This window comes from Nesoenas mayeri (assembly GCF_963082525.1).
Source record: "Nesoenas mayeri genome assembly, chromosome: W".
NCBI lineage: Eukaryota > Metazoa > Chordata > Aves > Columbiformes > Columbidae > Nesoenas > Nesoenas mayeri.
In genome coordinates this window covers 15,906,385-15,921,377 of record NC_137553.1, presented here as the reverse complement: position 1 = coordinate 15,921,377, position 14,993 = coordinate 15,906,385, and the positions used below count along the sequence as shown (strand labels likewise).

Below are 14,993 nucleotides of genomic sequence, written 5' to 3'. Positions count from 1 at the left end.
CCTTCTTGGTCCACTGCCCAAAACACCAATATTCAGGTTAAGAAAACCAAACCAAACCAAATTAATAATAATAATAATAATAATAATAATAATTATTATTATTATTATTATTATCATTATTATTATTATTATTTTTTTTTTTTTTTTTTTTTTAACCCACACAAAAAATCCACCCCACAATTCTCTTCTTCATAAATTCTCCAAGAATCATCTCTTAGTGGAGCATGAAAGGTAAGGACATGTAGGCAGGAACTTTTGACACCGAGAATTAAAATAAACATATATCACAGAATTGTACTCAGAGCAAACTGCAATCCCTCAAAGAGCTCCACAAAATCACAATTAGAAAAAAAAAAAATTAAGGCCAAATACTCTCATTAGATACTGAATTTGGAGGTCCAAAGGAAGTGGTGTTGGCTCCCGAAATGGTGTAAAACTTCATCACCAAGTAATTCACTTACTACACCTCGACCTCTGAAAACCTCCTTGAAAAATATCAGCTTAATTTTTAAAGTATTGGAGCAGATTTAATTACAACCCTCAAAAAGAATTTGCATGAAATTTCGCTCATAAAATTATTTTATCGTTGACAAAATTACCTTCTAAAGGAGACACGCTACCGTGCGGCAGTCACATCTTTTCTGTAAGGTTCAGGGGTTTATTTTAAGGTATGAAAAATGCAATTAAAAAAAAAAAAAAGGCAACGATGTTTTATAACAAGGTTGTTCCCGTCTCCACAACACGGTACAAGAGACAAACCCCAATTCATGCAGAGGTGGGAATTAAAACCACCTCCCAAATTTCCCTCACATGTTTTAGTCTCACTTGTATTTTACCCCACTAAAAATCAGGCTGAGATCAAATTGAAAATAATATATATTATGTCCTCAGAGAGGGCAGCTTGAATGACAATCTCAAGGTCTTGTGCTTCTGATTTTTAGGAAATAAAGCATTGGTTTCTTAATTCCCTCTATACAGATGAAATTTTTAATTTAACACAAAGCTGAACCTTGATCAGTAATAAAAAAAAATATTGCAGACTAAACACTAATGGTTGCTTAAATACAAGTGATTTGATTATGTGTTGTTTGCACACACAATATTATAAAATTCCAATCAGTAACATATGAACTTAAGGATTTCGAAAGGCCAATTCCACAAAGCCCGTGGAAAAAGGAAAATAAAGAAGTCAATAGTGGGAACTTATTTAACAAGTTTCTTCCTGGTCCATCAAAAATCACACACACACACACAAGCTTCTGTAAGTTCTGCAGAAAATCTAATCTAATCTAAACAAAACAAAACAAATAATGTCCGACAGCCCTTTCCAGGAAGAAATTGTTCCCAAGATCCAACCTCATCCTCCCCAGGTGCAACTTGAGGCCTTTTCTTTGTGTCCCTGCCTCCCCTCAGCCTCCTGTTCTCCAGGCTGAACCCCCCAGGTCCCTCATCCGCTCCCATCACGCTTGTGCTCCAGCCCCTTCCCCAGCTCCATTCCCTTCTCTCAGTTTGCTCCAGCACCTCAAGGGTGTGCACCGGGAGGTGACGGGGTCCAAGGAGCGTGAACAAGTCTTCTCTGAAATCAGAGCGGTAGCCAGAGCTTTCCCAAAATGTGTAGCACTGAGTTTTCCAGCTGTGCTTATATTTGGAGTTTTCAGTAGAATGAAGGGCACGAAGAGGCTGGGGAAGATGCTGTCCATGTGATTCAGTGATGGGATGGAGAGAAATAAGGAAAATTGGGAGCAGCAGAAGGCGCATCCCTGCAGAGCTGGGTCCAGCAGATCTGCTGTCATTAAAATTGTGATTTGGGCACCAAATTCACCCCCTACCTCATCCTGCTTTGTCTCAATCGCTTAATTCTTGTGTGGTTAAACCCAGAGATGCTGAGTTGTGCCATGGTAAAGCTGACCACTATTATCCATTATTATTTCCTGACTTGAACATAAGTCTGGTAAGGGGTGAGATGAAAATTATCTTGTGTTTTAGGCAACTGAGTCCAGCAAAAATTATTTCTCCCTTGCCTCTTTGCATTTAATTTTTTAATTATTATTATATTTAGGTTGTTAGGCAGATCATTTTAAAACGAGACATTCCCAAGAGCCACTCGCTCATGTTCTCATGTCTCACTTAGGAAACAGCTTCATTTTTTTACCTGCAGTTACAAGTCAACAGGAGAAGTGTTTTAAGCTAAGTGCTATAAAATTCAAAGTGCTCTGTAAAAATTGGTTATTGGATGTATTGATCTATACAAGAACATTACAGGTCACTTCTGCCAACGGCAGCCTGAATTTCATCATCTGTCTCTATGTAGGGTTAAGGTGGTTCTGAGGGTGCTGCTTCAAGAGCATTAGCTAATATATTAAGTTAATGCATGCGATACAAATCTGGACTTAAATGTTGAATAGTTCATTATTCTGCCTTATTAATATGTTTATAGTTGATATATTTGATAATTACAATATATATTATATTTTATAATTTATAGAAATAAATGTTATGATTATACAAAATACAGATATGCATATATAATCCCCAAAATGTATCTGTCTACATTTAAAAAAAATCAAGTAATATTTGGCCTTTTTGCTACAGAGAGGAATTCATGCTGGCAGTTGTTGAGTTGGTTTTAAAAGGTTTTTCTTCCCTCTCTCTACAAGGGAGGTCAATCAAGGTGTAGATAGAGAATAGCAAATGTTCTCACTAATTTGAGTGTACTAACTAATAAACTAAAAATAATCGGAGGACAAGGTGATCAGGATAAATGCAGCAAGTATTCTGCACTATTATATACTGTACTGAACATGTTTACCTCCTTCATCTCTTTTGTTCTTTATACCTTTCAGGGTTTATATTTTTCCTTTCATTCTCTATTATAAATTCTTAAACCAGGTGTGTGTTCCAATCAGAGGCAGGTGTATCTAATAAGTCCTAATGACTTCATTGCAAAGGAAATAACAACTGGCAAGGGATTGATTTGCTGTTTTTGCATTAATAAAATCAAAATCATTGATATTGGCAAGTAAAGCTGGTATTTTGTTTGAAATATTTGCATGTGCCTGGACTAGATTTAAAGGTTAATTTAATTAATTCAAAATACACATCTTAAAATCATTTCCCCGACAATCCTGTCTACCTCAATTTCAAATTGTTGAGTGTAGCAGGAGGAATGAATATGAAATTATTAAGATGTTGTTTACCCATCATAATGAGCAACAATGTTGATCTCTACAGGACTCTTGATCTGATGGTTCTGGTTTAAGCAATATTAGTTTTTGTTACTGTGTTTTGCCTAAAGTATGCTGAGTTTAATAAAACTGAGTACATGAGAAAAATGCTGCGTGATGGAACAAGTAGGTTTTATTAAAACAACAACACACAAGCTCATTTTCCTCTATTAACGTGTTGACATTTCTACATAAATCCTTCAGCTGGTGCCTGCTCCATGTTTAAGGTTCTCCCCTTCAAACACAGGCTTTTGTTTCACCTCTCCTCGTTTACCTTTCATATATTATTATGACTTAATTTTCTTGAATTTCCAGTAATCTTTCAATTCCTTCTTTCCCACACCTGCTGCTGTTACTCCTGAAATTTTCATTTTGAGAAATCAAGTAGTCAGACCTGTTGTCTTATTGTACAAAAGTGAAATGTTTTTCCCTTTTCTGACCTATCAGACACTATCTGTTCCTCTAGAGGAGCTTTGTGCATTAAAATATGGACACAAATAATGTGTATATATATGTATTTTTGTTTGGTTTTTTGTTTGTTTTTTGTTATGTTTTGTTTGTTTGGTTTTTTGTTTTGGTTTGGTTTGGTTTTTTTAGCTATCCTGTGGACGGTCTTCACATTTGGCGGGGTGGGGACCAAAGTGCGGCCGCAGCTGGAACGCTGCTCTCCTCTCACAAACCAGAGTCTGCTGCTTCTCCTTGTCTTGGTGAATCTCACTGATGCTCCCGATATGTCCAATCCCTACAGACAAGCTATTATGTCTTTCAAGAACACACAAGGTTTGTATTTCTTAAGCATCAACGGATGAAAATGAAGCGTTAAGTTGCTGCGACTACTTCAAGGTTCCATTTGCAAAACTTGTTTTCCCTCCAGCCAACCTGTGGAAGAGCAATATAGTATAATTTATTTGAGGACAAGGCTACTCTTTCCTTCAGAATTGAGAAATTTTAGCCAGCTTCATAATTTCATAAAATATAAATAAAACTGACCTATAAGTAGATTGGTTATCCAAGAGTCTTCAGGTGTTCCCTAAAACTTTGTAGCACCAGGGGAAATTCTGCTTAACTGGAGACATGTTCCTCACGATATGAGGATAGAGGATTGTTTGAATATGAATAATTTTATGTCCTAACATGACCCTTGGATTTATGGGATACTGAGATCAAATTGGATATTGAGATCAAATTATTGATACAATTTATGTTTCATTCTGGTTTTTTTTTTTTAACTGAGAACTTCTCCGAATGCTTTATTTGGTTAGTTATGTATTTTATTGAAAAATTATATATGTATCATTATAAATTTTTAAAAGAAACTATTCTTTGTCATAAGTAGCACAAAAAGCTGTATTTTCTCTCAATATGTCCATTTCACAGAATCACAGAATCACAGAATATTAGGGATTGGAAGGGACCTCAAAAGATCATCTAGTCCAATCCCCCTGCCGGAGCAGGAACACCTAGATGAGGTTACACAGGAAGGCGTCCAGGCGGGTTTTGAATGTCTCCAGGGAAGGAGACTCCACAACCCCCCTGGGCAGCCTGTTCCAGTGTTCTGTCACCCTCACTGAGAAGAAGTTTCTTCTCAAATTTAAGTGGAGCCTCTTGTGTTCCAGTTTGAACCCATTACCCCTTGTCCTATCATTGGTTGTCACCGAGAAGAGCCTGGCTCCATCCCTGTGACACTCACCCTTTATATATTTGTAAATGTTAATAAGGTCACCCCTCAGTCTCCTGTTCTCCAAGCTAAAGAGACTCAACTCCCTCAGCCTTTCCTCATAAGGGAGATGCTCCACTCCCTTAGTCATCTTCATTGCCCTGCGCTGGACTCTCTCCAGCAGTTCCCTGTCCTTCTTGAACTGAGGGGCCCAGAAGTGGACACAATATTCCAGATGTGGTCTCACCAGGGCAGAGTAGAGGGGAAGGAGAACCTCTCTGGACCTACTAACCATCCCCCTTCTAATACACCCCAGGATGCCATTGGCCTTCCTGACCACAAGGGCACAGTGCTGGCTCATGGTCATCCTGCTGTCCACCAGGATCCCCAGGTCATTCCCCAACTTATACTGGAACCTGGGGTTGTTCCTACCCAGATGCAAGACTCTACACTTTCCCTTGTTATATTTCATTAAATTTTTCCCCGCTCAACTTTCCAGTCTGTCCAGGTCTCGCTGGATGGCAGCACAGCCTTCTGGTGTGTCACCCACTCCTCCCAGCTTGGTGTCATCAGTAAACTTGCTAATAGTACACTCTATTCCCTCATCCAAATCATTGATGAATATATTGAATAATACAGGCCCCAGTACTGATCCCTGAGGGACTCCACTAGATACAGGCCTCCTACTAGACTCTGCCCCATTGACCACAACTCTCTGGCTTCTTTCCTTCAGCCGGTTTGCAGTTCACCTCACTACTCGATCGTCCAGACTGCACTCGCTCAGTTTAGCTGTGGGGATGCTGTGGGAGACGGTCAAATGCCTTACTCAAGTCAAGGTAGACCACATCCACTGACCTGCCATCATCCATACACCTCGTTATGTCCTCATAAAAATCAGTGAGAGTGGTCAAGCACGACTTCCCTTTTGTGAAACCATGTTGACTGCCCCTAATGACCCTTTTATCCTTGATATGCCTTGAGATGGCTGTGGGAAACTGCAGCGAGTCTGTGGAATCCTTGACAGAAAATATGGGAGTAGAGATCAGCCTTGAGATATTAAGATTTACCCTTGAGAAGGATGGGAGTAAAGGAGTATCCGGAGAGAGGAGAGATGCACCCGTGAGAGAGAAGGGGATAGAAGAATAACATGGATGATAGAAAAATTAACCAATGAGATGTTAGTGCTTTAACTTGTAACCAATAGTGAAAAGACACATGAACTGGTAGAATTGTATAAAAATGCACTTGTAGCAATAAATGGCACCTATTACTTTCATCTTGAAAGAATTTGGTCCATGTCGTTTGTCCGTCTCAACCGCAACATATGGTGACCTCGACGTGATCCTGCCTGAAGAGGATCTCGCCTAACAAGGTGACAGCGTGAAAGCTGTGAACAGCCAAAGAAGAGCTGTGGGGACGGAGCCCGGTACAGCTGATGAGAGCAGTCAAAGGAGCTGCCGATGATCTGAATTGATTGAAAAGACACCTCGCTAAGGAGGAGGTGAGCTACCGGGAACATGGGGGGAAACTTATCTAAAGAAGAGGGTACTATATTATCCACATGGAAGCTGCTTCTGAAGAAGCAGGGTGTTAGCCTTCCGGAACTGACTTTAAGAAAAATGTTACTATGGGGCAAAGCACAAGGTTTAGAGGTTAATCCTGTGACAGCATTTAGTGTGTCACAATGGATGGACTTGGGAGATAAACTGTTTGACAGTGCTACCCAAGGGTCCAAGGAAGCAACTGAACTGTTAACAACCTGGCGCTTGCTATTAGATACTCTGAAAGAGTTAAAACAGCAACAGGATAAGGCAGAGGCGGCCGAGGGGGATGGTCTTCCTGGCTCTCCTGGGCCAGATTTGGAGGAAAAAGCAAGATTAAGTACTACTCCGACCCCCTCTGTTACTAAAGATTCGTCAAAACCACCCAAGTCCATATTATCTGGCACGGACAAGGATCCGCGGCACTTTTTTGGAAAGTTAAAAGGAATAAAGGAGGACCGTACGTATGTGTGGCCCCGAGATCAGATAAAAGCTATGAAAGACTCACATGAAAAAACAGTGTTGGGTTATGTGCGATGTCAGGAGGGGCCCTCGGAGCACCGGTCGGAGCGGTGCGTTCGGCCGACTGCTCCGCTGTCATCAATCACGGCTCGAACCTCTCCTCTACCATCATCAACCGCGGTTCTGCCATCTGCGTCACCGCCATTAATCACAGTTCAACCCTCTGCCCCGCCGCTATCAATCGTGGAAGAAAAAAATGGACATTTTTTTTTTTTTTAATATCCCCTCTTGCCTGGAGATTTAGGTGGGGAGGACCCCCCCGTGGTGAGCCAGACCGAGCCAAATACGTAATTCCTACAGATTTGGGTCCCCCCAACCTGCCCCCGTCTCCCTCCCACACTGCTGCAAAGCAAATTCCTGAGGGTGGGGGTAGAGTTTCAGAGCGTAAACCGAACTTACCAAAAAGCTGGGATTTACCCCCAGTTTCGATTACAGTTGAACCACGGGACCCTGTGCATTTCTGGAAGAGACACTAATTGACACACCACAACTACAGGCACGATAACTTTCTGAAATCCTGAGGCAGTCAACAGACCTCGCATATCAAGCTATGGTAAAGGTGCCTGAAACCAACAATGCAGCCAAATCATTTGCAACTATTAATCAGGGTCCCAGTGAGAATTACATGCAATTTATTGACCATCTTCAAGAGGCCATCAATAAGCAGGTTGAAAACTTAGAAGCTAAGGAAGCATTGGTGTTGTAATTAGCAGTAGAGAATGCTAATGTTTGCTATCAACATGTTATCTGCAAGTTTTACAGTACATATTATGTGTTTCTGTGTATTGCCTCTCTGAAAATCAAGCAGCTTGTTAGGAATGTGAGTTAATTGTTTTACTAGTTGTTTTTAAGTGCGCCGTACAACTCTCTCCCCGTTTTTCCCAGTCATGCTGCAAGCAGCACCCCTCCCTCCCCCTTCTCAAGGTTTTTACTTGCAAGATGGGGTCAGGACTAATTGTTTTCAGTTGTGTTCCTGAAAAATCAGTATTGGGAGGTGTTTTAAAACTTAGGAAAGCACTCGGAATTATAAGGAAGGAAGATCTTGTAAAATATTGAAATCAGTGTTGGCTGCTGTTTAACTTAAATGACTGGGAAAAGTGTCCAGAGAATACAATTTTGTTGCAATTAATGTTGTTTTTAAGGTGAGAAGAGCAGGACAACATAAATCTCTGCAAGAGATCATTAGATCTTTACAGACAGTTTTACATCTGGAACGATTTGAGCGTCAACAAGCTGAGAGAGAGTTAACTTATAACACACAGGTCACAGTAAACTTGTTGAAGTCTGCAAGATGCTTTCCTCATTAACCTGTTTTCTTTGTGGGTATCGGTTTAAGCATTTTGCAATTTTGGTAGGTCTTTGTTATATGGTACGATAAGTTCACAGTCTGTTAAATCATGAGAATTCCTTGACTCAAAATGTGCGTTTTGTGATAATACAGAAGATCATGAGTAATTTAGTTCTTTACTGCGTGAATGTGATGGTAAATTTTGTGTGTACTAGCTGTTATTTTTTTTTCTCTAGCATGCTACCTTTATTCTGGCATTCAGACTTGCACAACTCTGTGACAGACTGGTCTCATCTCGGTGTGGTGGATTTGGCTTTTCCGTATGCACACCATGTAAAGAATCCTGGTTTTGGAATAACAGCTGTAGCGCACTAGATGAGACACTAAAAAAACAAACCAAAACAAAACAAAAAAAGGCCTTGCCCAGTCCAGCTCGCTGCGGCGGCGGGGGGCGGGTGCCGATGGGGCTCCAGCGCGCACTGACCTATTTTGTCAGGGAGACCCAGAGGTACCTCCACCTGGCTGAGCAGTAAGCGGCCCAAAGGTGCAATGCAAAAAATTGAGATATTGTCTTGAATAAGTGTAACTGTGATCCATCTGCATATTTGAACTTGATATATGGTTTTCATATCTGAGCTCAGTATTTTAGTTTGCATATTCATATTTGGTACCAAAAGAATCTTGTTTGGCGAGATAATTACAAAATGGCAACCGGTTCCACTGCTAACATTCCACCTTGCCTCCCCTTAGGATGCATCTTTACACATTAGAATGATTGCTTATATTGTTAGAAAAGCATTTAAATTGTTAAAATGCTATGATAGATGTGAATTTGGAAGAGGTTGTATTTAAAAGTTGCTAGAATATTAACTGATTTAGATTTAGGAAAATAGAATAATGGATTTATGTTTATTATACTGGTTTATACTGTTTTTTGACATCTCTAAATTGTAACAGGTAAATGGAGCTGAGGAATGTAACTATTTCTGAGCTACTTGAAATTGCATATAAAGTGTATTATGGTTGAAATGAAATGCAAAACAAAAGAGCAAAATATCAAAATATCCCAGGCCTATGTGCAGCTCATTGTAACTGAGGAGTTTGCCAGAGCCTCCCACTTCGTACCAGTGATTATACCAGCTGCATGGCCTTGGCTATATCTGAACTGCAGCGAGAAGAGAAAGAAGAAGAAAGAAAAGAAAAAAAGAAAAAAAAAAAAGGAAAAAACATGTTTTCCCACTGCTAAGCAGAGAAAGGGGGGCTTTACTCCCTCTGCTCTGTCCTTTTTTTTTTTCTTTTATTCCCTGAAGTATTGTCATCCATTTTTGTTGTGGCGCTGTGTTGTTTTTCGGCTTTGTATCAGGGGTTGTTGGTGTTGTTTATTTTTGCTTCTGTCTTGTTTCCTAGGTTTTGGCACATTTGGGAAAAAGAGCTCATACTTTTACCTCCTTGCTGAAGTCAGTCTTTTCACACTGGTCAGCTTTGGGGGGTCACAGTGTTCAGTGCTTCTCTGGGTCAGACTGGTACTGATTTGAGTGTGGAGTGGAGCCGGATTGGTTTGATGTGGAGTTCAAACTGATGTGTTTTCATGCTGGGCTGTAGGTCTTGCCATCTCAGATGGGGGCGAGAGGGAAGTTTTATTACCCCCCGCACCCCTCCCCCAAGCAATGTTACTGCTAGAGAGCTGTAATACTGCATGAAGGAGTCTGAGGGTGAAATTTAAAGGCATCACCAGTGGTTCCATAGTTCTAATGAAACTCGAAAATTAAACCAAAAGTTTGTTGATAGACTTATTCTGTGGTAATTAGTTGTGACTTCTTAGTAAATTCACCATGCTAGTTTTTGAGGTCATGAGAGAGAACAAAAGAAAGGCCATTTTTTGAGACCAATGGAATGCCAAATTTGGAACAAAGTTTTAATACATGAATTCTTATAGTTGCTCTCTTAGGTTAAGATTTGTTAAGTAAATTGTAAGCTCAAATAACGTTTTCTGAGAATTCTGTTTAGTTTCATAGCCTACAAGAAGCTGCTTGGGTGGTGCAGATCTGCTTGCTGCAAGTGAGAAATCTCCAAGGAAATTTCAAATGCTGTATTTCCACTAGTATTAACAGCCAATGTTTCGATAAAGCAAATACTACACTGATAGATCTGAAACAGGACTTCGATCCGGTAAGGGAAAACAATATCCAATAAATATGACAGCCAAAATGGAGTTGGAAACTTTGAGGAATAAATTTATGACAACCTTACAGGTTGACTGCGTTCGATTGGACTTGCAGATTTGTCTATTTATAGCTACAACATAGAAACAACCTGTGGCTATTGTGGGACACTATGATGAGATTGCTAGCAGACTGATATACTGCTTGTTACTCTGATCAAGAAAAGCAGGGAATTAATTTAAGTTTCAATAGGCCATGATCCTTTTGTCATATATGTACCATTTGTGAAATTTAATTTTGATTTTTTTATTTTATTTGTAATCTATGTCTTTATAAATTGCACTAGCTGATTTTCTTAACAGCACAGCTTTTGGCACGCATAAATGTAAAATGTAAATTGCTGCAGAACCTGCAAGTCTTTAACATCAGGCCATAGGCCATACTTGTATTTGGTCTGATCCTACATACTTGCAAAGTTTTTGTTGATGGTTCTGGGAAGTCTCATAAAGCTGTAGTGGTTTGGTGTGAAGATAACAATTGGCATCCTTCTGTAAAAATTATTGAAGGTTCAACCCAATTAGCAGAACTTGGCATAGCTTTAAATTACTTAGAGCTTTTTAAGGAGGAACCTCTAAATTTGATTTGTGATTCTGAGTACGTAGTCAAGGTCCAATGCACGTATCTGCTTCTGAACTGTGTTTTTTGTTTTGGTTTTGTTCTTTTTTAAAACAAAAAGGGGGGAGAAGTAGGGAAAACACCACAAAAACAACTGTCAAAAGCATTGTATGTGATGGAATACTTTGCAAGTATGACCCAAAACCATGCTAAATCAAAAAGAACCTACAGTAGTTATGGCCAAATCACTAGTTATTGGTCAATGGAAAAGGCCACATCAATTGATAACCTGGGGGAGAGGTTATGCTTGTGTCTTTACAGATCAAGGGCCGCAATGGTTGCTGGCACGAAACGTGAAACCTCTGTCATCTTCCTGACAATGATTGTTGCAGCTGCTGTGTTTTGGATGCCTGCACAGACAAAGACTAACATGTGGAGTACTTTAGCCAACATGACTGACCAGGACTCCATATGCCTAGCTACGGCATCTCCAGAAAACCCGTTCCACACATGCTTGGTTGGCATCCCTCTTGATGACTACAGCAGCATCACACAATTGTTTCAAAATAGTGGTCGGTGCAAAGGCATTGCAACAAACTGTAATAATACCAACATGGCACTTTGGATTAATTGCCTCCTGGAAATAGACATTGAACCACAGGAACTGGAATTGCTGGGATCTGTGCCCATGGACGCTTGTATCCAGCTGGTTTGTGAAAAGTGCCAGGACAATATGCTAAAGCATGAATGGATAAGACTGCAAAATGTTAATGCTACCATTGGTGACTATAGAAATGAAACTCGATGGTGTAATGCCTCACAGAAGAATCCAAGGGATGTCATTAATAATGTGGGGCAGCGACCCAAAAACCTCCTGTATGGTGTATTCTTGATCTGCGGAGATAGAGCCTGACCAGGAATTCCTTCTAATGCTGTTGGAGGACTGTGTATTTTGGGACTATTAACTCTCTTAACGCCCAATGTATCTATGATAATAGATCACAGAAGAGCAAGACGAGAAAAACACTTTTTGCGTGTATATGAGTCAAAATGTGATGATAATGTAGATTTTTGGGGATCAAGGTTAAGGGTTTTAGGATCTCTTGTATCTGGTGTTGGCACAGCTAAAAGCTTTAAATATTTTAGAAAATTAGGATGCTGGCTAGTTAAGCAAACTAACAGAACTTAAAAGGCTTTAAGTGGACTTTTTTTTAGATGTAGATTCTGTAAGACATGCCACATGGCAGAGTAGGGCTGCGATAGATTTTTGTTATTAGTTCAAGGACATGGGTGTGAAGATTTTGATGGGATTTGTTAAATAAATTGCTTAGTGGTTGAGGGTTTTTAGGATGGTTGTTATCAGTAGTGAAAACAGGACTGATCATTTTGATGATTGTTGTGGTTGTGTTACTAATGTTGCCATGCATGATTTCTCTGCTAAAAAGGGCCCTGCAGCGGACAATGAGGGCAGCATTTTTAGGACAAATGAAAAAAGGGGGAATTGTGGGAAACTGCAGCGGGTCTGTGGAATCCTTGACAGAAAATATGAGAGTAGAGATCAGCCTTGAGATATTAAGATTTACCCTTGAGGAGGATGGGAATAAAGGAGTATCCGGAGAGAGGAGAGATGTACCCGTGAGAGAGAAGGGGATAGAAGAATAACATGGATGATAGAAAAATTAACTAATGAGATATTAGTGCTGTAACTTGTAACCAATAGTGAAAAGACACATGAACTGGTAGAATTGTATAAAAATGCACTTGTAGCAATAAATGGCACCTATTGCTTTCATCTTGAAACAATTTGGTCCATGTCGTTTGTTCGTCTCATCCGCGACAGATGGCACCAAGGATAAGTCATTTCATCAGTTTCCCAGGGATGGAGGTGAGGCTAACTGGTCTATAGTTACTCAGGTCCTCCTTGTTGCCCTTTTTGAAGACTGGAGTGACATTTGCTTTCCTCCAGTCCTCAGGCACCTATCCCGTTTCCCAAGACTTGGCAAAGATGATGGAGAGCAGTCCAACAGTGACCTCAGCCAGCTCCCTCAGCACCCACAGGTGCATCCCATCCGGACCCATGGATTTATGGATGTCCAGATTGCCTAATTGGTCCCTAACCCAGTCCTCATCAACCGAGGCAAACTCCTCCATTGTCCTGCCTTCCTCTGGGGCCCCAGGGGTATGGGGCTCCTCAGGACAGCCTCCGGCAGGGTACACAGAGACAAAGGCGGCATTCAGTAACTCTGCCTTCTCTGTATCTTCTGTCACCAGGGCACCCACCTTGTTCATCAGTGGGCCTACATTGCTTCAGGTGTTAGTTTTATCTGCCACTTATTGGAAAAAGCTCTTCCTGTTGTCCTTGACCCCTCTCGCCAGGTGTAATTCTAAGGAGGCCTTAGCTTTCCTAGTTGCCTCCCTACACCCTCTGACAACAGCCTTATATTCTCCCCAAGTGGCCAGCGCCTCCTTCCATGATCTATAAACTCTTCTCTTCCACTTGAGCTTACCCAGCAGCTCCCTGTTTAACCACGCAGGTCTCCTGGCTCCCTTCCTTGACTTCCTACGTGTCGGGATGCTCTGATCTTGTGCCCGGTAGAAACAGTCCCTGAACACTAACCAACTATCTTGGGTCTCTTTACCTTCAAAATTTATAGACTGACTTCTTGTTTCCACTACCAATACTCATACAACTGAGCTTAAATTTGATTCCTGTGAACATTCTGAGCAGCTGGTAGGAGGAGAATGATATAATAAAGAAAGTCTGGTTATTGCCATAATGATCTGTAGTGTCTGGCTTTTTTGTTGAAATAATTGATAACATTTAATTGGGACAAAACTGATAAAATTCAGGATAGTTTTCTTTATTCGACATGCTCTAGAATAGTTTAATTTCTCTCTTGGACAGTTTAATGTTTTATAGAATATCACAGGATATGCTGCTGTTGCTGATAAGTTTCTTTAATACTGTTTAGTTTTTTAAATAATTTTTAAATATCCTTTATTGAAATAGATAGTGAACTGCTATAAATATAAGTGACATGCTTTAAACATCCACAGAAGCGAAGCTTGAAAGTGAGTGGACACTCCTCAGCTAATGAATCATGGAGTCAATTTTCTGCTTAATAGAAGACATTGAATTGATCTGATTTTGCTGTCCACATCAAATTTTTCCCTAATTAAGGGAAATACTTGCCCGAAGCAGGATGGTTTTAATTGGTCCATAATGACGATCAGTGTTTGAAGGGGATGTGGAGGCAGAAAAGACAAATGTTGGTCTCTCCTCTTCCTGGTGGAATGTTTTTTGGGGAGAATGTCCTGGTTTTGGCTGGTATAGGGTTAATTTTCTTCTTAGTAGCTGGTGTAGTGCTGCATTTTGGATTTAAAATGAGAATAATGTTGATAATGCACCGATGTTTTAGTCATTGCTAAGCAGTCAAGGACTTTTCAGCTTCTCATGCCATGCCAGATGCACAAGAAGCTGAGAGAGAAGAACTGACCCAAACTTACCAAAGGGATATTTCATACCATAGAATGTGTTCAGTGTATATTTGGGGGGGAAGAAGAAGAAGGAAGAGAGAAGACGTTCAGAGTGATGGCATTTGCTTTCCCAAGTTACCGTTACCCGTGATGGAGCCGTTGCTCTCCTGGCCTGCTGATGAGAAGCAGCTAATTAATCCCTTATTTTGCTTTGCATGTGCGGCTTTTCCCTATTCATCTGCCTTTATCTCAACCCATGGGTTTTCTCACTTTTACTCTTCTGATTCTCTCCCCCATCCCACCAGGGAGGAGTGAACGAGTGGCTGCATGGGGCTTAGCTCCCGGCTGGGGTTAAACCACACCAGAGAGGCAGGGATTCCATCGCTGACAGGCTGCGTCTTGCCTCTAAAGGAAAAAAAAAAAAAAAAAAAAAAAAAAAAAAAAAAACGTTGCTCCAGGACCTCCTGCTGTTTTCAACTGAATGGCTGGAGCCATTACCCCTCGCCC

At 40.5% G+C, this 14,993-nt stretch overlaps 1 protein-coding gene across 1 annotated transcript in view; it reads left to right on the top strand.

Annotated features, from left to right (window-relative positions):
• Nucleotides 1-3,711: 3,711 nt before the first annotated feature.
• The window catches only part of LOC308051424 (dymeclin-like), a 66,070-nt gene continuing 54,788 nt past the window's right edge, over nt 3,712-14,993 (top strand). The window contains 1 exon segment of the mRNA XM_080361849.1: nt 3,712-4,008. Within this exon segment, the coding sequence (XP_080217975.1) occupies nt 3,725-4,008 (284 nt within the window). The 5' untranslated portion in view covers nt 3,712-3,724.